Consider the following 27,335-nt stretch of genomic DNA (forward strand, 5'->3'; position numbering starts at 1 on the left):
CTATAGGACAATAGAGACCAAACCATTCACTGACACCCTTTAACAGTAGCGCTAGGCATAAAAAACCTGCAACACTAACTAGGTAAAACATTCTTGAAAATTATGAGTTGTGTCATGTTACAAAAATCTCATGATTTTCTGTGACAGTCAGTGACTGGACACGGTATTCCAAAAGTACCCACCACCCTGTATACTTAAAGTTATAAGTGAATATTTACTACGAAGTTTTAATTGAAATGTGTATTTAAAATATTATGATTCAATGTCCTAATTCACCTTAAAGATTCTACAGACAGGTACAGTTACATTTTTACCCAGGAATTGGTTTTAAATCTTTTACGGCAGTGCTATCTTGTTTCTATACAGAATTCTCAACCAAGTTTTTTAAAAAACAAAACCAAACAAAAGTAACCCACCATTTTTTCTTGGCCATTTGAGCTTCCTGTATTATAGATACTTAAAAACACATTAAAAATGTTTTCATGTAGCCCACAATTTTGAGGGAATCTGAGACAGAACAGATACGTCATAATCATGTTAAAAACTACAAGCACTATTGCCATCTGGTACCATGTACCTCTATATGCTCATAATAACATCTTTTATATTGAACCAGAAAACAGAAATAAACATTTGCCCGGCTGAAGCTTATTACAGTCAGTATGAATGAACTTAAATAATTACATTCTGCAACAAAACATTCTTGCTTCTGGTAAATTGTTTACCAAAATTTGCTCCAGAGCACATGAAAATGAATGCAGCCAAGGCTTACCTTCACAGAATTTCTTCTGTTAATCTGAGATGACTGCAGTGGTCTCTACCGACAACCTACCAAAAAGCCATCTAAGCAGCAATATGCATTCACAATTTTGAGAAAACACACAAAAAAAGTTACTATATTTCCTCCTAACAGAGACTGTATCAGTGTTTATAGAGATTAATAAAGTTTTCTGTGCTGGATCATGACATACATAAATAAGCACTTTTAAAGTGCCTTAGCATGAAACGTATTTCATGAGATCAATTATTAATCTGTATACTTCTAAATATGTATTAAGAAAAAATACATAGAGACTACAGCAGCTTTTTATTTAGAATCACAGCTACACATATAGCACAACGTTATAAAAATAGCTCACCTATTTTAGTTGCGCTGTAAATATTCTCTATGGGAAATACGACCCCTAATCCATACAACAAGACTTTTGCCAGAGCTGGAATTAGTTGAGTAGTTGTTACAAGAATATTCACACAATTTGTCCTGTGGAACAGAAAACACAATTTTTTTTTAAATTTTTTTTTAACAAAATGAAACAAAACATCAAATCAAACCAAACCAAATAAAAGTTTATCCCTCCCATCAGAAACCTTCACCATTATTATTGTCACTCACTTTGTGAAGAAAGTTATTTTTCTCCACCTTATGGGAGAGCAAAGTATAGAACATCAGGGTCAGACCAGAACAAGGAATGAGAAGGTCCCCCAGGTCAGTGTTTTGTCCACCTGACCAGGCAGCCTCTTCTAAATCACCAGCAGACATCCTAATGTTTTTTAACTGCTCCATGCTCTTCATACTCACCTTGAATGAATAAGGGTGAGTGCTTTCAGTGCAAGTGTTAACCAAGAATCCGTCAAAGCTTCAATTTCTGCTCTTAGTTGTAACCATGCTTCTCTTTTTGCTGGACCAAGAAGACCTGCGGAGTAGATAAGGGCATGTCTGCACCAAAATTAAGTGACATTCTGTCATTTTCCTTTGTTTTCATTAGTTCAGATACAAGTTTCCACACAGTGCAAACTAAACAGCTAGTTAAATATTACGATGTTAAAAAAGTAACAGAAAACAAAAATCTTTCCTTTTTGTTGCTTCTCATTTATATTTGTTATATACTTCATAGTCACTTGCCTCCAACATTGTTTTTGTAGGTATTGTATATTTCTTTTACTCGTCTGTAACGGAAAGCCAATTTTCTCATCCAGTCGACTCCTCCACGCACCCCCGTTGCGAGGCACAAATTAGCACTGGTGGCGGCTGCAGGAAAGCCATCCGTTCCAAAGTTATATGTGCTATTTAGAGATAAGAAAACCCCAAAGTTAACTGAATGCAAAAGGCTATACTCAACCATCAGCTACTCACTGCTGGCTTGCAAAGGCTAAAACAGCTAAAAAGACAATGGGCTACTGTAAGCATTACAGCAGTTTATCACTTTCCAGGGAGAAACTTGCAAAGCAACATTTTATCTCTGTCAGTTCTCTTGTACCTTAAATCTTGACCGTTGTCATCTGAAGACACATCATCAATGTGAACCTGGTCGCATTCCTAAGGTGAAAGAAAGACTTTAGGATTTTCTTGATCTTGCAAATCTTAAAAATAAAACTATAAAAAGCCATGAGCAATCTACTCATCAGGGATATTTTTAATTGTGGAAATCAGTAGATGGCAGTCTTGTTAAAACAACTATTTTACCTATTCCTTGTGCTCATTTCTTAGAATAAATGCACACCATGATTAGCTACTACTGTTAAATGGCTTTCCAAAAACACATTTTTGTGTTTAGAAAGGAAAGTGGTTAAAAACAATTAGCATATGTGTTCCATAAATGTTCTTGTAGCCTTTCAGGTACCTTAAAACATCAGGCTGCTCAAAGCTGATTCAGTCAGTGCATAAGTGTAACTGAAACCAGACATTTTGGTAAATGTAACATATTAGAAAAATTAAACCTGATGCTAACCGCCAATGAAATTATGACCTCTGATTGCTGTTGAGCCACACACCAACACAGCCTGAGGCCAGTGTTTCAGAGGACTGCAGACGAAAAATCTGTTCCTAGTTTGCCATTCATTTGAGAGTTGTGAGTTTCCTTCTCTCTCTTTGGTCTTAGTGCATGAAAGCAGCATGCAATGATGAAGAAAATCCGAACAGAAATAGCCAGATGAAACCATCTTTCTTCAGCAACTTGCATGCAAACTAACACAGCATATTTATAATTAGCTTTGTCCATCACTAGATTTAAAATCATAATGCATATTTTTTATCCACTAAAAACTTTAAAACATTACTATTAACAATTTAACTTTTGGCAGGAAAACAAATAGACCTCTGGCACTGTAGATCAATCTCAATTCAGTGACTGGAACATAATGGATTTGAGTTATTTTAATAATTTCCTCTTTTCTCACTTAATGTGAAATCCTATAACAAACATGATCTATTTTAAATATGAAAATATTTCAGTCCTTTATTTTTGTGTTACTGCTTTCCTCTGAACAAATTTTTCTCTCTCCATGGATTTCTGAGGAAGGGAGGGAAGATAGAAGTGGAAAGAAACTCAAACCAGCTGTTCCCTAACAGAATTAAAATCATGACCCTCAACCCTTTTTCTAAAACATCTATTTTCCAGCCAACCCTCTCCCAGCAAGCAGCAAGCTCCAAGGAGGAAAAGACTTTGACCCTGTAACCTTCTCCTCCTCTCCTGAGGTCAACAACCTCAGATAAGAAAAGAGCTGAAGAAATCAATTTGGCCTCACATGATGGCTGTGAATTTTAGATTTTTAAAAACATGGGTCTATAAAAAATACCCCAGAAACTTTTCAAATGATTTAGAAGAGTAATGTGTGGTCTTTCGCACTTCTACAACATGGAATTCTTCTAATACACACTCTTGTATATTTTATATACAGTAGTAACATAATAGAGGCAAAATGATAACCAGCACAGGAAAGACGACAGTACAGTTGCTCATATTTAACCACCATACAGTAAATCTCCTCCAAAGGCAAACCAAATGTATTAGATGTACAGACACAGCTGAAACTACAAGTATGAACATGTGTTGCAAAGCTTTGAAACGCAACTAGACTAAAAAAATTCAGAAGCTTCTTCAGCAAGGTGTCAAATTCAAATAAAATAAGTTGTGCTGTTGTTTTTTAAAACCAAAAGTAACTTTCTGTCCAAATGCCTGTGAAGTTAACAACTGAATGTGCACTGAGTATATGCTGTAGAAAGGACACCCTCCAAAGTTACCCATTTTAGTTTTTCTTCCATTGCGCTCAGTGTATTCTATCTGGGTCTCCATGGATCAAAAACTTAAGCTTGAATTGCCAATGTAGCAGTGAAAATTATCAAGTCAAGAGCCTCCTCTGCCAGCTTGGAAATGATGAATGACAACTGGAAAAAGTTGCTGGAGAAAAAGATTCAAAACAAAAATTTTGGAGAAAGTGACTTTTTTTTTTTTTTTTTTTTTTTTTTTTTTTTTTTAGCAAGCATAAAACTAAAAGAAGGAGTACAAGATCATCTTAAAGGAGAGGTTGAAAGAATGAATAAGTTTACAAACTTCTGAATTTCACTCAGATGTAAATCAGAAGCATGACGGATGAGACCATTACACCTTAGATCCCACGGTTAGAGAGGATGTGGACCTTTATATTGAAGTGCAAGGTCTTGGGACCATCACAAGCTCTGGGATATGTCAGATCTTATTTCTTTTCTTCTGCTCTTTGGTAGGCAGAATGTGAGAACTGAAATTATACAAATGATATAAATCACAGTATTGAAAGAAAGAGATTTTGGAGCGAAAACAAAACAAAACAAAACAAAACAAACAACATCAACAACAAATAAAGACCGAAATTGGTGATATAAAGGCTGAGAAACCATGTCGAGAAAGCAAGTAAAGTGAAGAAAAGGTCATAAACCTCACAAATTTCAGGTGAAATACTGCATATAATGGAGAGCGTCCTCATTTGTGAGAAGAAAAAAGTCAAGTTGGCAAAATTTAAAGCACAAGTAATACATGTTATAATTTGGAAAGGACTGAAGACAAATGTGATTGACACTACATTACAAGTAAAGGAAGGTCACAAACAGTGCACAACTGTTTTGTTCCTCTTGAGTGGCAGGGCACTGCTTTCAGGCTAAATGTGAGATCGGAGTGCCAGGTATTTTTTCATGCTGTCTAGCTGACTTGGACTTTGTGGTAATGACTGATGGGGTGCATTTTTCAACCCCTGAACATAAAAAGGAAAAACACTCATTTACCAATTGCTTTTTTACGAGTGAAGTTATTTAGCAATAGCTCTTCAAATAAGCCAATTACTTGCCCACTGTTAATTGATTTGGTCCAACTTTCTTTTTGAACACCTGGTGTTTGTTTGCATCTGATTTCTTTTTGTGGAGCATTTTGCTCTTGAGCAAAGACAATCACTTGAGACACTGTCCAGTTCCCTGACTAGGTATAAGCAAGTACCCACATGTTCAACACTTTAAAATAGCAGTTCACTCAATATTCATCATAACCAGGGCTATACTAAAATGAAGTTTTACATTGATCAACAGATAAAGTATGCATTTCCAATTACTACTTTTTTGCAAAGATATAACATTTTACATATAAGATAATGAAAATCTAAAGACTCATAAATTCCTCAATTACTTCCCAAAATAGCTTTTGTGGTGGGTACCAGCTTAGGGCTAAACAACAATGCAGAAAACAAAACAAAACAAAATGGCTTGTTTGTAGGTTTATCATTTTAAACATTTACAGAATATATTTAAAGCTTTTTGTAACACTTTTGTAGGAAATACAGTACTAGTGTTGTCCCTCTAATTTCTCTGGTGAAGTAATATTTGAAATTAATATTGAAAGTCCCCGTAGAAACACTACAAATACATGTTATTTATGCAGATGTATTTTATTATGATAGAATCAGTATAGTAGTCAGCTCCAAAGCAGAACATTAAAATTGTTGGATTCTCTTTTAAAATAGCCTGAATTGGCAAGTGAGGAGCAAAGTATCCCGTGGTTTATGTATAAAGATTATGCAGCAAGCTGTGTTTTGCTCCTAAAGGTATTGACCTTGCAACTTCAGTGTATCCAGTTTGAAATCTTCATGAGGGACTACAAGTGATGACATGTTTGCACTGAAGGTTTAGATTTCAGGCAGGCAGGCTGAGATGCAGCTCTGTGCTTTGGGAGATCTCTCTGGAAAGCTAAATGCACTTGGTATAGTTCAGGGATAATATGTTCAGAAGTGCAAAGCATCTTAAGACACCTAAATCCTATTCTCACATAGGTCCACCTAAATTGCACTGATATTATTAAAGCCACTGCCAAAGCACTTAACTCACCTTTGAAAAAAAGATTTGAGTGAATAAAATGTACTGAAATTATAAAAGACACTATGCATGGTGCCATATGCAACTTCACTGCGTGAGAAGCAGGTACAGGACAGGACAGGTATTCTCAAAAAGCAATTTAGGCTACTTAAGTGACTCTGCTCTGACTCCCCTCCAGTCAGGGGAGACAGAATTGTTCAGAGTGACTCAGACAGCTCAAGTGGAAACCCTGATCTCAAATCTCCCACCCATGGGAGATTTACTCCCCTGCAGCTACGGTAGTACAAGCCAGAGGAGCCAGCAACATTTGCTGAAAACGTGGCATTAGTTAATAACTTCCTAGACAGTCAAGAAGGCTATTGCCATAACATTTGCTCAGTGTTGAAAACATGCTCCACAAGGAGGAGGTATGCTGCCCTTTAGAGAGATAAGCATGAGATGGTGTGCAGGGAGCAGAGCCAAGCTGCACAGGCTGGGAACAGCAAGTTGCTGCCCTGCACACGCATTTCCCCCTTCCCCTACAGCCAAGGCCAGCAATTAGAGGGTCACACCCAAGCTGGTGCTTTTCCTTGGTCAGTTTTCTGAGAGGCCAGCACACTGACTTGATGGCTGTGACAGGGACAGGCAGGAGTGTGGCAGGATGGCAGGAGCAGGACTGGTGCTCAGGATAGCAGCCAGACTGTGCTCAGCACAGCAGCCCGGAGCTGTCTCAAGGAAGCACTGCCTGGGAGCTGGGGAGGTTTGTTCAAAAGGCCTCATGGAAGAATTGTATTTGATTGCATTTGCATTTAATTCATCTTCTGCAAAGAAAGAGAGCAGGGCATTTTGTTACAGAAATGGCACCATGAAAGAGAGCAAGTTGTGAAATGCAGGAAGATTTAAAAGCCTTTAGAACCCCAAATAAGCAATTGTGGAGAGAAAGAATGTATTTTCCGAATACTTTTAAAGTCCAAGTGTGGGTGAGGTAGGACTCTATTAACATGCTTAAAGCATACTGAAAGCGTGCGCATAGATACGTCATTAGTGATGGTACTAGGATTTATCATATAGCCTAGGGGAATATGAGCTTTGTATCCCTCAGACCTTCCAATGCCACAACTGGTAGCTTAGCTTGAAACACATCTCCTGCAGCAGCTAAGTTAAACCAACAGATGTTGCACATAGTAATCAAGGCTTGTTACTGCATTCCCTTCCATCAGCTCTGCTTTGGAGCTGGGACCAACGACAGATATATGCTTGCAGGAGCTCCTTAAAATTGCTGCAGTTGTTTGCTAAGTCAAAAAATGTCTCCAGTGAAATGCACTAAGCCAAAGAAAAACAACTGAAAATGAATGACTAGATGAGTCTACCCTAAGCCTTGTACATGGAAAGCTTCTGTCTTCTCTCTCCTCCATTCCCAGAGCATTTGCTAACTCCTTCCTGCTCACTTTTCTTCCTTCTCTTTTCTGTTTTTGTATGATGAGCCAAAAACTCCCAGAGATGCTCCAGTCATCATTCACAGCTCTTAAAATGTCTGAACCTATGTAACCTTCTGGAATTGTTCCTTTAAACTAACTTTGGATTTTTATAAAGATTCATATGCAAAGCATTAAGTTATGGCAGAAATGTTCTGCAAATATTTATATTACTTTGTTCCTTCACTACCACCCGTCAAGTTGTGCACTTTTGCCATAATTATGTAAAATATGCCTTACTACTCAATTTACTGTAGGAAAATTAATAATAATAACAATAAAAAAAAGAGATTAAGGCTGCTACAGGAGTTCCTCTTATCTGTGCCAATACCACATGCCAAGTGGAGTGACGTAATGGCTAGCATGCTGATCTACATTTCAGTGTTACAAAACTAACAGAATAAATCTATTAAGTTTTCTGCCTTTGAATAAATATTGAGTGTAAGATAACTGGACAGCTTTGCACACTATGAAAAGGAATAATGTGAATAATGTTATGAACATAACCTCAGAGGATGCCACAGTATTACCATCCCAAATCTGCTGACTATAGCTAGAATACATTTCCACATTTGCTTAATCTTCCTAATTTACCGTGAGAAAACTAACACCGTGCTGTCAACTAACTGTTTCAATACCTTAGTCTGCGAAGTAAAATGACAGGAAAAGAAAACAAAAAAAAAAAAAAAAAAGAGGAAAAAAAATCCAACAACCCCAAAATTTTAGAACAAGCTATTTTCATTTTGCCTTTACATCAGCGTGTCCATTGAGACAACCTGGAAGCTGGCCAACTCACAGGAAATGATTGCTGGGATTCTCTGTTCCTCTCATATCTGTCATTACGCAATTATATCCACTGCTACATTTTCCCTACTGAACGGTAGAGAAATGTGGTCATGTACATGTGAGAACAGATCTGGCATAACAAGTTAAAGCTGCAATCCTTTATAAATGCGGTGTATCTGAAAACCCTTAATTAAAAAAAAAATAAAATCCTCGTGTATGCTGCTATGTGTTATGTACTTTTTTTACAACAGGAATATCTCTGTGTATGTCTCATCATCATGTCATTCAGTCAGAAATATCCCTTTTTAGGTCTTAGGTTTTTATACCTGCTCCACAAATATTTGGAACTTCTATAAACCATCACAATGTGTGTCTTTGGGAGACAAAGGTGCATACAAATTCCAAAGACAGTTTGCTAAATTGTGAATGACTTTTATTTTATTTTATTTTATTTTATTTTATTTTATTTTATTTTATTACAAATCATTTGCTTTCTCCATCTTTTTACTTATAGCTGATTACTCCAACTAATCTCTATTCTAATTTTAGAAAAATGGCACGCAAGGATCCCAATGTTATTTAATTACAGTAATTAAATTCAAAAAGTAAATTACATTTTTTTCTTGACTGGAAGGACAGCAAACTCTTTAGTACGTGTGCAGGTTAGAAAATCAATATAAAGTAAAACAACACCACATCTGTAACCTGTATATATGCACAGCCTGTAGCAAATGAGCCTCTACTGTACTTGCTAAGCATACAAAAGAACTCCACACTTCCTTTCAAGCTGAGGCAATAAAGGCTTAAGTGCTGAACTTCCTAACCCATCATCCTGGAATGCCTGCTAACATACAACATAAATCCATGTGAAAAAGCAGAGACTACGGTTCGCAGGTTCTCAATACTGGCACTCAATTGGCAGGACCTGTCATCTCTGTCTAGCCTGCACTTTGTGACCCTAACATTTTCTCTTCTTTCCCACCACAATTATTCGTCACTGAAGAAAAAAGGTGCAGATTACCTGTGGGTCAGGCACAGGATATGAAGAACAAAGAGAGTTCTTGAAATCCACTTCGTTCTGTCTGACAATTTGTGGATGAACAGTCAAGGAACTAAATCAGGCAGTGAAGACTTTAAAAACACTCCCATATTAAATTTAAGACTATAAAGAGAAACTTATAGTGTAAAAAAACAAACAAGCAAAAAGAAAAAAAAGAAAACAAAAACAAACAAAGCAAAACACAATAAAAAAAAAACATGTTTCATGGTTAAAATGTCAAATCAAAACAAAGATAAAGTTAGGTTATTAGCCATAAAAAGATGGAAAAATAATAAGCATGGGGGACTAAGAACTCAAATTATTTAACAAACTCATTGTTGGAGCTGATGACTCAGAAGTTCTCTAATGCACTGGACATTTAACTGCTGTAAAATACACAACAGAGTCCATTATTTTCTAATAGAAAAAGTGATTTAAATCCTATTCTGCTTGCTCACATGAACAAGTGCAGTACTCCCAAAGTAAACAGTGTTTGTTCCAAAATAAATACAGATCTCATTCTGCAATTTGTGTTTATTGCAGTAGCTACACTAAAATCAAGGTTTATATTTTCTTTTCAGCTGCACCTTGTAACTAGAAGAATTCAACTTAAAATAAACTATGATTTAAGAAATATCTATATAACAACTATTATGTGCCAGTTATGTTCCCACAGCAAAAGAAAACACTATTTTGCTAGTTTGCTTTGCCTTACAAGTGTAATGAAGCATGTATTTCAAGAACTGACAGCAATACATTAGGATCTTTCCATTTTCTGTTGGAAAGGTAGATTAAAATGTAAAATCATACTTGGTCAAAGGGTCAGCAGAGCTCAGGACAATTGCAGAAAGTGTAGTCCTCTAAAACCCGGAGCTTTCTCACTTGCACTAGGGTGCAGAGTGCCAGGCCAACAACAGACTCTTGCTAGAACTCCAATATAAAAAATTGCCATTCTATTTCCATACATTTTGCAGGATAAGACAGAGCAAGAGGATGGTATCAGAGAAAAAAAAAAAAAACACAAAACAACAAAAAACAAACAAACAACAAAAACAAAACCACGCAAAAAAAACAAAACCACACAATTGACAGAAAAGGCTAAATACTACTCAAGTTTATCTTTTTAAAGAGCCTGTGTAACTCCTGGGAAGGGCAGTGTTAAGTTCAAAATGTCAAATCCACTTTATTTTAAAAGTTCAGCACTTCACATTGTAAATACCTTCTTTACGACATGATTCATGTTATCTACAGATATATAGTTTTGAAAACAAAACAAAACAAAACCTATGACTAAAACCACCTATGACTAATGAAAGCTAGTGAAAATAAAATAAAAATGTGTTTAAAGAACTAACAAAAGTCATGAACCTGGTCAGTATGTCCTGAATTATTCCCAAATGTATTAACTTGAAAGTATACTTTATACTTTAGGAATACATACATTTTATTGAAACTATATACTAAGGTTTTTCAAATACATTTAAATTTCAAACAATTTCAAAATTAAACTTATGCAATGACTGAACTTTCCATAGAAGCCTTAAAACAATGTCTCATATCTCAGGAAATGAGAATGCTCTTTTAGTTTACATAGAAACTTTTCACAAGAAGATGTGACCTCTCTCATTTCTGTGTGATCAATTCATTTAAAAAAGCTAGTGGGACAAAGACTGGGATTAAAATTCTCTCAATTTTTTTTTCTTTTTTTTTTTTTTTTTTCATTACAGGCAGCTAAACATTTTGCTCTATAGGCAACCTAAAGAGCTTTGCACAAAACTTTGCATTTTTCTCCCTTCCTTTCTTCTCCCTCCCCAGATGTTGTTGGGGAGATGTTCTGTGGCAGAAGCAGGGAGTCAGCTGAGGCAAAACTGCCTTGTCCATCTGGGGCAGAGGATGACTATCTGCTTTGCCAAATCTCTGGAAATGTTAGTTGGCAGCTTTAGTGTCACCTTACAGCCTTACATTTATAAAAAGGGGAAGGAACAGGAATGTAAATTAAGTGACAAAGTGATGTTATGAGCTTGGTAGACTTGGTAATTCAGCTGAGTTGTATAGATGTAAAGACCACTCCATCTGATTTTCTTGAGAAAGGAAATCATACAAGGCTTATCTTCAGTGACACCTAGTTTGAAGGTGGTAATCAGTGGTAATACCATCAGTGGTAATATGAAATAATTTATGTGATTAATAATTGTATAAGCCTATAGGAATGATTTTCTCAAGTGAACTATGGAGGTATTTGTTATTATTTGTAACTCGTACTCATGAAGCACAGCAACACGTTCCACAACAGCCAGGCATCATACATTTCAGATGGGTCAAAACTTTTAGCTGGGTTTTGCACATACCAGCAAAGCCACAGTTCTGCCTACGAATAAATACTTTGTCTTGTTTTTCTGTTCATTTACCTACAGCTACATATACAGTCTAATTTAGTTCCACATTCATGAAGAGGAACTTCATGAGCTTTCTGCAAGTCACCCATGGTTGTAATGCCACATAGATGATAAACTGTTTCTAGTCACTCCTTCGTATACCTATCAGGGAAAACTCCTTACCCTGATTTGTATTTCCTTTCTTTTCTTTACTTCCTGCAGTGAAACTGAGCTGTTTTTGGATTGCTACTGTGAAAAACCAAATGCAAATAGATGGGCGTTCTGCTAAGATAACTCTACTGCAGTGCCTGCTGGAATAGAGTTCACAATCATTGGTTCATTAGAAAGCAAAATCTCCTAACTTTAGTAGGACTTAAAGTACCTTAAAAATTAGGTTTACATCTAAGAATAAATATAGTGCTGTAAAACAAGCAAACAAACAAACAAACAAACCAACCTTTACTGAAGTTTTTGAAATAATCATATCCTATTTTCCTAGAATTCTCTATTACTGAATGCAAATCATGGGATCCTCATTGAACATACCTAGCCACAGCCTGGTCAGGAAGTTGGAAGTTCCCATTACAGACAGCACAGACATCAAGAGGAGGTGCACTCTTATTTCAGCCCAAGTTTCATCCCCTTTCTAAACAGATGTTCCTTTGGAGGCCCTGAGTGACTCTGACTACTCTGGATGACCAGAAAAGTTCAGCTGCTGTCCTTACAGTATTTGGGGATTGGAAGGAGATAATTCAGCCAGTTCTATCTGAAGTTATCCTCTCTCTGCAACCATCCACTATATTTCACTGGCAAAAAAAAAAGCTTTTTCATCAACCTGTCTTGTATTTGTCTATTTCTGAATTTGATGGCCCAGAAATCTATTTTAACCATGCTTTACATACCTTCCTACCTGTTTTTGTAACACCTGACTAAAGCTGTTTCTTATTCATCATCCACGTAACCACTTAAGAAGTAAAAGGCCAAATGTCCACCAACACTTGCTAGGTCCATCTTCCAATACCAGTCAAATCAGGCTAACTTTGCGAAAATCAGATTGATGCCTCATAGCTGTAGAACCAGACCTAGTGGCCTTAATGTTAACTTCTGTCCTTTTCTTCATTGCTAAATAAAGCTCATTCAGCAAAACCCATCACTTTCTTACAGGTTGGACTATTATATTCTCAACTTTTGTATTTTTAGCAATCATTATTCATATGATCAACATGAATGATTACATTCAACAATCATAAAGAGCTCATTCCATTTTTATCTGCATCTCAGGCTCTATGGAATGTACTTTCATACAAAATATATTTCTTTCATAGACTGGTATCTACATATTTTTAAGAAAGACATTCACATTATGCAAGAATGCACATGCTATTTTTTTCTAGTGTCAGAGAATATAAGGACATATAATGTCCTTAAGAAATACATTTACTTTGGCATCATCTTTGTCAATATTTACTTTTGGGTCAGTCTCCTGTTTACCTCAAGAGGAGATAAAGTCTAGTCATCAACAGCTCTGTTCCTCTGTACTGAAAATATATATATTTTTACTGACATCAACACAGCTAGGTTGATTTTCTTTGCTGGTACATCATTGGTGATCTCAGCACAACAAAGAAAATTCATACCATAATGCTACACTGAGTTCTTGTAATGTTCAGAGACCAGTTAGCAAGTGAAATGTTTTAAATAGAACTGGGGTAATTGTGCGTAAGAGAAACAAAGAGCAGGAAGCACTTCAAGTCATGTTTACCCCTTAAGCAGCTGCTACCCGTTGCTGAAAAAAAACCATCCTAATCAAAATAGTAACATCCCCTGCCATCTTTCAACAGCTTTCTTTATGAATGATTGAATGATTAAAACTCATAGAGTTGCTACGTGGTTTTAAGCGACTCATTAGTTCTATACAACTTTGCAACTCATCTTGAATGAGTGATAATACCAGCTCTAATAGAGGTGCTGCAGACCAAATCATTGGTTTAATCTTCAGAGCATTTTGCAAGCTTATCAAAAACAGTACCTACATACCTAAACTGTTAATGGCAACTAAGTTAATTAATATATTAATGCATCATCTGTTACACTTTCCTCCTAAAAATATTATTTCAAAAAACAAGTTAAAGTGATACCGAGAAATAATAATAATGATCAATATTTATAAATACTATAACCAAAATAATAAAAAAATTAAAAATATAGAAATATTATAACTACAAAATAATATTAAACATCTAGTGAAAAGAAAAAAAACATTTTCTACTAATTATTTTAAGTCATATATACAAATATATTGTATGTTATCTCAAAGACAGTGGTATAAATTTACAGTAATTTTACAGATTTTGGAAGAATTATTTTATATCCCTGCAACTGAAAAGCTAGAAGTCTCACTTGCTTTATGGACAGGAGAAATAGGAGCTATTAAACAATACACACATGCTATCACAAGTAACTTGCTTTGGAACAGAAGTACTTAGAGGAGCAAGGCTCTGATTTAGTGTTGTTCTGATTTCTTCTTTTTAATGGGTTACCCCATCATTTTATAAACATAATTTGTCACCAACACCAGCCAGAGTTCTCTGTAACTACTTTTTGCCTTTCTTTCAGATCTGTTATCCCTGCTGAGAGAATCTACTAAAGAAGAATTTTTCATACTGACACCAACTGTAGTCTTGCTGTGAATAACCACATTCCCATAAAAATCATTCCATTTATTGCAAAGTTGTTGGCAGACCATAGGAATAATAGTCAACTCAGGAAACCTTTTATCCTGAAATCACATAGCTTAACCCTTCACATGACTATATGAAGTTTATATATAAAATCTATATTAGCACACTACTGATTTAATGCTTTAGGCCAGGCATTTTTGCTGTTGGCAAGTTTTTAAAATAACACTTTCATGGTATGTTTTCTTTTATTTAAAAAAATAAATAAATTAAAAAAGGACAAAAAAAAAAAAAAGAAAAAAAGACTAATGTGGAATCAACCAAGAAGCATTCAGGACTTTTCTCTTAATTTACTAAGTTGTATTTACATTTATAGATTCTTTCCCAGTACCTGAAATAATACATTAGCATAGACTCCTGGGTGCATTTCTGATGATAATCTAAAGATGTGTGTTCATACAAACCTTTTTCTATTTTTTCTATTTTTCTACGTTCGTGTGGTAAGAGAATAGATGCATTTATTTACAATATAATGGAACAATTAAAACAAAATCACTGGTGTGTGTGTGTGTGATTATTCTGTTACGCATTATATTTACTTTGTTAAAAGCAAATCTGTATCAAACTAGTCTAGATTAGACTCAGGAAAGAGACATTACTTTTGTTACTCCTCTTGATACTTTGGGAGTCAGAGGTTGTTTCTATTCAAATTTATGTCTGAATTTATTAAAGTGATGGAGCAAAAAAGTTGGTGTATGTTTTCATTTCCTTTTTTGTTCTCTTTGTCAACCCTCATTTGTAGCTAATTAGGGCTTAATTTATGCTTTATTCATTTGAAGAAGTCCATAATGGGAGTTTTGGATTTATATACATACTTTTAAGAAATATATACACTGATATACACTTTATATACATTTATATATATGTGTGTGTGTATATATATGTATGTACACATATATGTATGTATATATATAAAATATATACATTTTTTTATTTTATTTTATTTTTTTTTTTCCCCAAATAAGTGAGTATCAGAATATTTGACTGGTATTTGACTGGTATTGTTAAACTTTTCAGTCAGAAAAAAAATATCTTAGAAAGTCTGTTGAGTTATAATTGCTGTTACAATTGTCTCTCTTCCATTCTTACCAATGTTATAGAGCAAGTTATTCCCTTGTGTATCCATACTTCACATTCACAATGTGGATATGGTGCATATGTAAAATATGTAGAAGAAAAAGAGGAGATCCTTCAACTGATTGCAATGATTTTCTATGGTTCAGAAAGGATCTTTTGCTTAGATATATCTGATCTTTCTTGTGGCAATAATATATCAGCTGAGCTTATTATTCATGTCATCTGTCTGTATTCTGCTGTCACTGAACATTTAGGAACTATAATCTCATATCTGCATAGGACTTCAGGTAACTTTCAGAAAGGACGCAGTGTCTCTGCCTGGACTGCCCTGGTCTGACTGAACAAGGATCTTGGAAAAAAATAAAGCAAATACTTTGTTACTTCAATAACTCATTGTTTCTTTTACAAGCTTTCCACTTACATTTTAACATTCCTCTTTAAATACTCACACTCGAACAACACGCATTAAGATTGCATTAGTTTACTAGTTAGAATCACCCAGGTTCCTGACCACATTTAAAGACAAACTTTTGAAATGCAATTTATAACAATCAAATTTTTCTTTAAAACACAGAAAAATAAAAGTGATACTGCAATGAGTAACGGGAATAATCCCCTCCCCCCTTTCTTTAAAGTTTCATTAGACCATTGAACTGGATGAAATTCAGATAGAGGCCTTATTGTAACCACACTGAAACAGTAGAAATCTCCTGAGACCATGAAACTCAAACATTTTGGGAACCAACTTCAAGCACTCCTTTTGTGTTTTTAAAAGAAAATGAATGAAAGACATTTATTAATTTTTATTCCTGTAGCAATATTTTAATATGACCCTCTTCCCCCTCTTCTCCCCCCTCTGAAAAGGCACAAACAAATCTACTTAAAATACAAGTGTGTGCATATTTTCTTATAATTTAAATTACAGTTCTAGCAGTCATAAAATTGCCACAGCAGCACAAACTGCATGATAGCTCTTGAGATACTAGAAAACTGCACTAGTTACATTGCAAATTCATGCTAAAACTACACTGTGGTTGATTGAAACTACCTACCATGCACACTGCTGAGATGCTAATTTTGTGGCTTCAAATCTTTGTACTTATATGAGGATTGTCTAATATGCTCTCAGCCTACAAAATGATAAGTAAGGATAGCTTTTCTAAAATAAAAGGTACAAAATTGTCAGAGACTAAGAAACTTAAAGCACCAATCTGAATAATGCAACCTTGAGGTTTGCTCTTGTAAATGGTGTCAAAGAAGCAGAGAATTTTTTGAAAGGAGCTATTATGTTCTTTCTTCAATTTATCTTCTTGCATTGGAAAAGTCCAATTATTGGGGGGTCGAGGGGGAAGATTTGTTTGTAAGTGGTGGAATAAGCACAAATTAGCCGTGTTACATGAACAGAAGGGGGAGGGGGGTTGGCAAAGACATCTGAGTGTAAATTAATATTGATCCAAGCTGGAATAACCTGCACTTTTCAGTATTTGCAGCTTCACAAGGGAGAAAACTGGCTGTATGAGATTTTACAAATCTGTCAGCTAAATCAGAAACCCAAACACAAGATCTATTGGTCAGGAATGTTACTTTAACTTGTGAAACATTTTTAGATTTTTAGATCATAAATCAATAATGGATTACTTCAGAAACCTATGAATGCATTATATAGGATTAGTCATAACTAGTGCATTTATATCTATAGTAGCAGACAAGCTTTTGTTCCAATGATACTCATAATGTTTGGGGATATGTAAAAAACATTTTGTTCAAATCAGATCCCTGAAATATTAAAAGCCAAAGAGAAGCCTCTCTATCTAACAATAAATGAAAAGCAAATTAATTAATAGCAATATTAACTGCTTTCACCATTAGTAACAACTATTTATTCATTCATTTGGTATCACTGTTCTATTACTTCAGACTTCTGGGATAAGTTAAACAATAAAAAGCTCCTATTCAAATCTGAAATGACAATTCTGGCACTAAGAGGCCTTCTAGATGAATCCCTGAAGGATTATTACCTGGTTTTGTAACTAACGTGCTGAACCATCAAGCAATGTTTGCTCCTATCACATTTGTACTTATGCTATGATCTGCACCAGCTGAAGAGCTCTGGTATGTTATAAGGCATGTTATATGGGATGCTGCAACCCCTCATGTATAAGAATTCATTATGGGCAGCAGTTTATGTAGATCAACAATTTAGCAAGTCAGTGTTTTGCCATCTGCTAACGGATTGACAACAAAAGCATGGAAATTTCCACCAAGCCTTAAACAAGTTTTTTTTTTTTTTTTTTTTTTTTTTTTTTTTTTTTTTTAGAGCAATTACTTTGTTTCATTATTTATTATACAAGAATTTTTAAAACATTGTCTGGTATCATTCATATATGCACATTACCAAGTTGTGCACAAATGTGCACATACGCACATTACCAAATTGTAGCATTGTTAGAGAGCCTACAACTGCATATAGTAACAACCACTGTATCCACCAGTCTGATGCCCTATTTTCCTGTCTCCTTTCCCTCTTGAGTACTTTCTGATGGAATTATCATCCTTTTATCTGTAGATACCATTCTCCACATCATTGTCCTTATCTACAGATAAGGGGATTAAGGCGTAAAGGAGGAAAGACTTATCAGGCATTACAAAGAAGTGGTCAGCAAAAAGAGGACCTCATGTCACTACATTCTACACACATATGTATGCAAAATATGTGCACTAGACAACTGTTTAGTGAATAAAGTCAGCAGAGGCTTACCCTGTATATGTGCAGAGTCTGGAGCATAGCCTCAGACACAAAACAGTTTTGTCTTGATTTGTTTTTTTCTATGCAGAGAAGCTGAGAAAGTTTTTCCCTCTGGTGATCATGTTTTCGTGCTCCTCCTTCTCCACTTCCTCAGCCTGCCTGGCTATGTCTGTGCAGCTCTGCCAATTCCCATTACTGACTGTGCACCTCCACCCAACTTAGTTACGCTTAAATCTAGACATCAACAGACCTGACACACCTGCCTGAAGCTGGCTCTATGACATTGCCACAAGGTGTGAGAGAAAAAATGATGGACTTCCAAACTGCTAATAGCAGACAACCTGATTTCCCAGCTTGCTCTGGAGCTTGCTTAAAGTCTGCACTTAAGGGCTGGCTTGCATCCAAGCAGTTCAATTGTTAGATTACTCGATTCTAGGACCAGATGTGCTAAAATGCCTTGAGAAAAAACACAGTGTTTTACCCTACAGTGGTCATGGTTCTTTGAGATGTGCAGTAACCTGCACACAATAAGTCTGCTGAATGTTATTATTCAATAATGTGTATTATCATAATGCCTGCAATCCCAAATCATGCTTCAGAGTGCTACTGTGCTAAGTTACCAGCCTGAGTCTGTGGTATATTAAAGTATCAGATCTGAGAGGAAGTAGTTTCCCTTTCTCCTTCAGATTAAAGAACCAGAACATATGGCATTATTGCTTCAAAGGCATTCCTGCAGGGCACTGCATGGTACACGAGGGACATATCTGTGTGCATGGTCACTGAAGGACCTGGGAGGAAAGTCACTTAGTCTCCTGTGGTGTTACTGAGAGACCTACAAAGGAGAAAATTCTCAGACTGAAGAAAAGAAGAATATATGTCCCTGTCATGAAAAAAAAAGGTCTCCTTGATGCCTAGAAGTGATTTATATGGTGCATATGCTTTCAACAGCAGGGAGTCAGCCTAGTTTCACCTGTAAGAATTGAAGGCAAAGGACAAAGAGGGATTAATTTTGTAGAAGTTTTGCTCTGGGATCAGACTTCATGGTTTCCATGCTGAGCTTTAGCTGCTCTCTTTCTTAAGCCTGAGCTCTCTCTACACATCTCCCTGTAGCATCTCTTCTTGGGGCAATCCTGCACTGCTTGGTGTCACCACAAACAGTATCACCTCCTGCTTCAGTGCCTGAAGACTCTGCTTTCGGGTCCAGCTACTGCAATGTGGGCCTTAGAGGTCCTTTACATTTCTTAAGTGAACAGAAGTGCTTGGAGTGTCAGACAAGTGTCTGGGTGTCAGACACCTCAGTTGCATTTAAAGCAGTAAAAAAATGACCTCATAACTGCCTTCAGCTTGTAAAGGAATAAGAGGGAGTGGTAGTGCTGATAATACTGATAGCCCGGTGACAGGGAGCTACAAAGACAGCAGACATAACCACATAGTAAATTATGCAGGAAACAACCCACGAAGTGCAGTTTTCATAAAAAATACCTGACAATTATTTGCTCCCTATCAGTTTCCAGATCTGAGTAAATCCAAGCTAGCAGTTAGAGATATGCAGGAATCCTGGAAGGATTTATTGCCACATGAGTGGAAAGAGGAGATTTAAGACCAAACAATGACTATGGGAGTGCAAAGATGCAAACACTGTTTATTCTTTGCTTCAAACTGTGAAAAGTAGCATTGATGTAAGTCAGCGTCTCACTGCTTCATGAGATAAGGGTACATTGCATATAAAGTGTAGGATTTGTAAAATGTTCCCATATGAATCCAACTTTATTAAGCCTCCCAGGCAGAGCCTCTTGGGGTGGGAGGTGGGGGGTTGGGGTGGGGAGGGCTCTCTGAGCCCAGGGTGCAGTGGAGGAGAGGCTGGTGGGCAGCAAAGCAGCCGAGAGTGGGAAGCCAGCACTTTGGCCCCTGCCTGCCCCGTCTCAGGGTCCAGCCTGCCTTGGCTCCACATGCAACAGAAGGATGGACATCATGGGAATCGCATGCAAAACTAAGGCAGGCAACTTTCCAGAGGGGTTGCCACGTAGTAATATGCTCATGCCTTAAAGGTTCAGTAATCTGAAGTAGTGAAAAACTTAACCATAAAGTTTATGCAGCTCTTTTCACCACACATAAAGGACTATGATCTAAACATCCATCAGGTAGACAAAGAGGCTCCCCAGTGAAGTAGTCACTTCACCAAGCCTGTCTGAATTGAAGAAGCGATTGGACTGTGCACTTAGTCACGTGGTCTAAACTTTTGGGTAGACCTGTGTGGTGCCAGGAGTTGAGCTTGATGATCCTCATGGGTCCCTTCCAACATGGGATACTCTGTGATTCTATAAAGAGCATCCAGGTGGATTTTAAGTAAGAACCTTAAAAGAAATTAACATAGATCCCTGTTGTAACGCCTGCTCCTTGGTCCTTATTTCTTCTTTCTTTTTATTGTTAAAGTGGCAAATGTAAAAAGAAAGAAAGAAAGAAAAACAAAAACAAAAAAAACAACAACAACAGTAATCCCACTTATTAGAACTTTAACATTGATTATTTTTCTTTTATTTTCCTGAAGAACCAAAATCATTGTATTACAGTACTGCCTGCTATCATTCTTTCCTTTTGCCATTAAGAGAAATACCTAAAGTAGCTTAAATCTCATACCATACTGCCAATCATCACAAATGACTCCCATACACATATAATATTTTGCATATAAAGCTTTCACAAATAAAAGTGAATTGTGAAGCTGTGAGCATGGGTTACGTATTCTTCACTGATGGAAGAAAATGAGTGCCAATCATTGTTACCGTGCCCTTATGAATGGTTTCATTTCATTGGTGGTGAAATTAATTTTTAGTAGTTTTGTAATACATAAAATCTTACTTTGAGCCCTTCCACAAAACCTGAAATGAAAAAAACAAGAACAACAACAACAACAAAATACAGAAATAAAAATCCAATAAAAAAATTAAAAAAATAAAAACAAATAAGCTGGACAAAAACCTACAGACTAATTGGAATTTAATTACTTTTATAAAATTAAACACTTAAAAAATATATCTCAGTCATAAGAAGTGTTAGGTAAGGTTAAAAAATAAAGGCTTTGTGTGCCTGGAAAATGAATAAATTGGCATTTCCAGCTGCAGTAAGTAAAATTCTAAGTCTCTAAAGGTACAGATCTAGCAAGACGGTATCATCTTGGAACGAAGTTTACAAAGCACTGAACTCACTTTTTAAAAAAAGGTGTTCATAAACAGTCACAACAGCAATTCTTCCTTCAGCATACCTAGTTATAATGGGCACCTGGTATGCCAAGGAAATAAAAAAGCTAATCTTTTAAGAGGATCAGTATACATACATAAATATATACAATCTTTATAGATGCAATAGGTAGATGTCACATTTAAGTCCTATCATCGGCTTGCTAATTTCCCTAAAACACTTGAGCATACATTCTAAAATACCTAATATGTGTAATTGCTCCATACATGCCATTAAAATATTATACCTTATTATCCCTATCACAACATAATCAGCATGTAAAACTCAGACATTCTTCCCTGATGAGATAATTCTGGTTCTCTCGAGGACTCTACATCAATATACATTTATTTATTCCCTCCTGTGCATAATTAAAATTCTACTACAGAACAGAGTATGACATTTAAATCATGATTTTCGATACAGAAAACCTAAACTTCTTATCTTGCAGCCAAAAGCACACTTCAGAATCTAATTTTTGGAAATACTGTACTTATTTTCTAATGCTTGGCCTAGTGTAGTGCTATAATTCCATTGTGAAATTACTATTAACTCAATAAATCATTGATTATGATGGCACTTAAATCATATTGTACACTAGTAAACAATATTTTCTTTTCAGTGTGTTAAAATACTTGTCATATATCTTTAACACTCTATGTAAGAATTTATAATTGCTCCTTCAAGATTTCAAATTGTCTGATATTATATCAATTTGGAATCAATTACTACAAATAAATTTGTCCAAAGTGAAGCAAACAGATCATCTCTTACTTTTTTTTTTTTTTTTCCTTCAGTTTATGGACAACTACAAAATCAGGGTTCAATAACTGATTGTAAATCTAAGTGCAACTCACCCATTCATAAGCAGAATACTGACTTCAGAGCTAGACATGAAATCAGACTGAACTTTTTCAATGAGTTTTAAAAATACCAGTAACATCATCATTATTATTGCTATTATTACATAAAGAAAAACATATAGGAAATTAGCTGATTCGTTTACCTGTCTATGTCCTGTATTAAGTTAGGATGGGTAAAATGAAGTTCTAAGAGCTACTGGTATGCGTTTGCATTTGTTCACTTTATACAAACTAAAAGTATGACTGCTTAAGTTTAGAGTTTAACCTAAAAAAAATAAGTATGTCTCTAGGTTGAGATTTGAAAACCCAATTAGGTAATACACAAAGCAAGTGATCATTTGGAGATCACAACTGTAACTATGCCTTTTGTATTCAAAATGTAAATCAAGCCTTCAGCAGTTTATAAGAAGACAAAATACTTTCCCTCTAACTTGGATGACAAGAGAACTGTTCTGATTAGAGCTTTCTGGAAAGCATTGGATAAAAAGAAGATTAAAAAACATTAACTTGTGGTATCTGGAAAAATGTGCATCATAGGCCAAAGTTATGATAGATAATTGCCTGCCTGTAAACCCAGTCTCTCTATATGTCAGGAAGGGTTCCCTCTGAGTCTGGGTAAGGAGAGCATCAGTTTTCAGGTTCCCGCTTTGGATTATGCCTAAACCCAAAGACGTGTTTCTACACGCAGGTCAGATGTTCCAGATTCATATTTGCCTGTCTTCATACTATTTCTGGGCAAGAATGTCCAAGCTCTGCAGCTCACTGGAGCAATTGCCTACTAACCTCTTGATCCATAATAGCCTGATCCAGACTGTCACGTACATGACAATCCTTAGGCCTGACCAGGGTCACCAGGAGATCTTCCAGACTCAGTCCTTTGTCAGCAAGAGCAGATGTTTTGAGCCTGAGGCATAGCCAAGCCAAATTGCCCACAGTTTTGGTGGAAGCTCGTCAAGATGCTGGGCAGCCTAAACTTCCAAACCACCAAACCAGAACTTTGAGTTTCTGGGATGGATGGGCGGAACCTGCTCTGAAGCCACAGACCTTGGGAGCCAGGCAGGCCCTGCTAATAATCGTGATGCCCAAATGAATGACAAACTGCAGGTCCAGGAGGCCATGTTCTTTCAAAAACAACATGTGTCTGTGGCATACCAAAAAAAAAAAAAAAAAAAAAAAAAAAAAAAAAAAAAAAAGTTCCGCTGAACTGAAAGCCTCAATTTTTGGCCAGGTCTCATCCTTACATGAAATTCAGGCTCTCTTCTTTCTCTTTTTTCCTCTCCCTACATACTTCTCTGAAGAGCTATAGTGATCCACAAGCACAGAGCCACTCTGCTCTGACATGCCCTCCCCTCCCTTGGACATGACACAATCTTTCAGTTTAGAGCTCAAGTTCCTTAGAAATAAGGACAGGAACTATGTTCTCTGTGTCTTAGGAGCACTGAAACATTGCTGGAATTGTGTGGCAAACCAGGAAGAAACACCAGCTTTCCCCTTCTCAGTGCTCATGATCTGTTGTCTAGTTGTGTGGAGATCCCAGTTCAGATCTGAACACTCCTGTGGTAAAGGTTCTAAGAGTAGGAGGAGCAGGGGAAGCTTGTTGCTACAATGCCCCGCAGACCAGCACAGGAAGGATCCTATTCTGGGGCCTCTCTGCAGCACACCCAGGGAAGGCTCCAGCACTTTGCCTTGATGTACCACCCGTTATAAGCACAACTGCTCTCTCATGTATGAAGATAGACTACCGTATGGACAGTTACAATGTGTTGGGAGACATGAGATAAAGTGGCTTGCTATGGGGCAAATGCAAAGAACCAAGTTTATCCTCTGAGCTTCTTGCTTCTATGAACAATTTGGATCAGTAGTTTTTTCCATACTTCAAAGTTCTGCAGTGAATAACCTGCTAAGATTACTCACTTACTTACTGTTAAGACATATAAATAATCTACTATCCCCAAGCTGTGGTTGATTAACTTCCATTACAATCACTGACATTAACATTCACGTGTCAAGAAGTAGCTATCAGTGTACTATGCATTTGGTCATGCACATCAAATGAAAATACATTGAAATTTATTAAATATGCTGGTAAGGTATATTAGCACTTTCTCTTTCTGTGCTGGATAAAATGAAATATTACCAGGAATCAGAAACAGATTTGGAAAATAACTAGCATTATTATATTCTTCAACAGACCTGAAAAATCAGTCCTATACATGTAATTCACTAATGGCATTTCTTATATACAAAAAGTATCATTGTTAAATATAGCTACCTTGATGAAAAATAAAGAAAATATTACTATAAAATTTAAAGAAATCATCTATTTTACTGAAAGCATATATATATATATAAAATACTCCGCTATGGAATGGAATAAAAAATAAAGCACATTTAAATAATTTCATTACATTGAAAGATGCCAAATCATCTGTGAGTGGTTTCTTTTTAGATGAAAAGAAATCAAAATATAGGACAGATGTTGGACAAACCACATTTGAGGTCTATCACACACTGGCATTTTTCAAATGATTTTGGCTCATCTATTAAATAAGGTGTATTTTGCTTGATTTTGAAAAGGGAAACATCAGGAAATATTTAAAGGCCAATTGCTGCCAATTAACTTTGATCAGCAAAAGTTGCATTTGAATCTTTTAGATTCTTTTGCCTGTCTGGAATAACACACTATTCTAAAATCTAGCAAAACAACAACTTGATGATTAATGTGTGTTGGCAGCACCACCACAAGCTTGCTTAACAGCTGGATTTTAAATAAACAGCTGTCTTCATTATGATGGGAAAGAAAACTGACCGTTTTCATGTTTTCTTGTTATTAAAATATGATCAGAAATTGCTTTTTCCCTTTTAAGATGAAACACCCAGGCATTATGGTGACAGTCTCTTTCAGCAGTTCGGATAGTTTTAGAACAATCTCGCAAGAACCGCCAAACCATAGTCTACATAGGCTGAAAAAGCCTTTGGCATGCCGACACCGACTCCTCACAGCATGCCACAAGCGAGAGGCATGAGTGGCAGAGAAACCCTACTACATAACAAATTGTACCTGCCACTGGGGAAGGCAGAGACCCAGAAGGCCATGGAGAAGGATAGTATATATGACGTTAATGATTTCCCTTGGGTTTAAGGTAATACTTCCCCACAGTGGGATGTGAGAAATCTGTACCCAGACATTAACTGTTTATAGAAGCCAAAGTTTAATATTTAATGGTCTGTGCAGACTGTTGCATTCTAGTATTTATTTCTATAAAATAGAAATTTTATAGAAATTTTATAGCTTTTGGTGTATCCACTTCTAAAACTTGTCTACTGTGGTCATAAACACAAAGACCCGTGAGAAAAAAAACCACTACCATTTCAACTATTGTAACCTTTGAATGCCAACACATTTAGTGTAGATGTTATTGTATATTTAAATGACAATATTATACAGATATTTTCTAAACATTTTCATATTAAAACTGTGAAACCAAAAAAGAATTGTCAAACCTTCTAATAATACATAAAAAGAAACAAATGTTAATTAAACTCTATTTTGAAATAACAAACACTTACTTCTAAATCATTAAAGAATAGATGAGTGTCTGCCAAATTGAAAATCATCTCTTCCATTCGGAGTCCAAGAGACACTGAGGTCGGTGGATCCTTAAGAAATTAAGAGAGTATACCATCAATACTGTATGTAAATATACACGTACATACTAGAATACAAAGGACAGGAACTGTTTTTCAAGAGAAATTACCAGATATATGAAAAGTAACATCCACATGTTCGTTACCATTTCAGCTACTCTTTAGTCTTCTAATCATGTTAAAACAAACCTAAAAAATATGACCAGCCCAACTAGTACCATGATTCTACAGAGGGACCTCTGTGGTCACACTTGTGTTGATACAACCTTCTGTGGTCACGCTTGTGAGTCCATGTACAAAATTACTGCCCTCTGAAAAAGGGCAGAATGAGAAAGGGAAGGATTCTACCAGCAGCAAATTCATTTCACCCAAAACTTAGCCAGATTTTACAACTGTTTACAAGTTTTATGGTAACTGGAGGCATGACAATACTATCAGTACTGAAAATAAACTCTCACTGGCCACAAGTGATTTGGCCCTGTGAATACCTAGGGACTTTAAAGAAATTCACTATTAATATTTCATTTGCAAATAGCAATTATATTTAAAACCACTCCTTGATTCTACACAAAACCATATTTTAATTATGCTTTCAGTTGGGCCCACCCATGCAGAGTGAACAAATCTATTGTTTGTTATTAATATATAACACACTTTAACTTCTCTACAAAAATTACCATAACAACTTATTCCTTACTGAGCTAATAAACTCAAAAAGCATGTTCAGCATTGTGGTTACCAAATGCATTGCAGATGTATGTCTTGTTTTGATATTTTTTGTATGTGTTTTATGTATTTTCAATCTGAAAAAATTGAAAAGAAAACCTAATATATACATTTGATATACAGTTTCTCATTTATAATACCAAGTATATCCAACCACAAAGAAGCATGAATTTGAAAGAACATGCTGTATTATCTCATGACACCATCTATTACCAATGTTAGTTTGTTAGGAGTCATATTTTAAATACAACTGCAGAAGTGACAACCCATACTTTACTTAAAATAAGTTAATATTCTAAAACTGATGACAACTCAGATTTAAAACCAAAAGATGCGGTCCGTACTTTCCTTTTCCACCTCTCAATCAAATTAATAGGTGTTTCAACATGATCTCTGAACTTTCAAACATTTTTCTATAACTGCTGGTCAAAAGGTAAGATATATCAGTAGCAAGCAGCTGAAAAAGAATGGCAATCTGGCAGCCTGTTTACCTTCTAGAAATGCCAAAACCCAAGTAAAATTAACCAGAGAAAA

At 35.9% G+C, this 27,335-nt stretch overlaps 1 protein-coding gene across 5 annotated transcripts in view; it reads right to left on the minus strand.

Moving 5' to 3' along the window:
* Nucleotides 1-27,335, minus strand: part of EYA1 (EYA transcriptional coactivator and phosphatase 1) — a 151,478-nt gene that overhangs the window by 11,238 nt on the left and 112,905 nt on the right. For all 5 annotated transcript variants that reach the window (XM_084306991.1, XM_084306995.1, XM_084306994.1 and 2 more), the window contains 5 exons: nt 25,998-26,087; nt 2,259-2,317; nt 1,904-2,064; nt 1,580-1,694; nt 1,140-1,261 (listed from right to left, as the gene is read on the minus strand). In XM_084306991.1, the coding sequence (XP_084163117.1) occupies nt 1,140-1,261; nt 1,580-1,694; nt 1,904-2,064; nt 2,259-2,317; nt 25,998-26,087 (547 nt within the window). The remainder of the gene's footprint in view (nt 1-1,139; nt 1,262-1,579; nt 1,695-1,903; nt 2,065-2,258; nt 2,318-25,997; nt 26,088-27,335) is intronic.

The sequence above is a fragment of the Netta rufina genome (assembly GCF_964035555.1).
Source record: "Netta rufina genome assembly, chromosome: 2".
Classification (NCBI taxonomy): domain Eukaryota; kingdom Metazoa; phylum Chordata; class Aves; order Anseriformes; family Anatidae; genus Netta; species Netta rufina.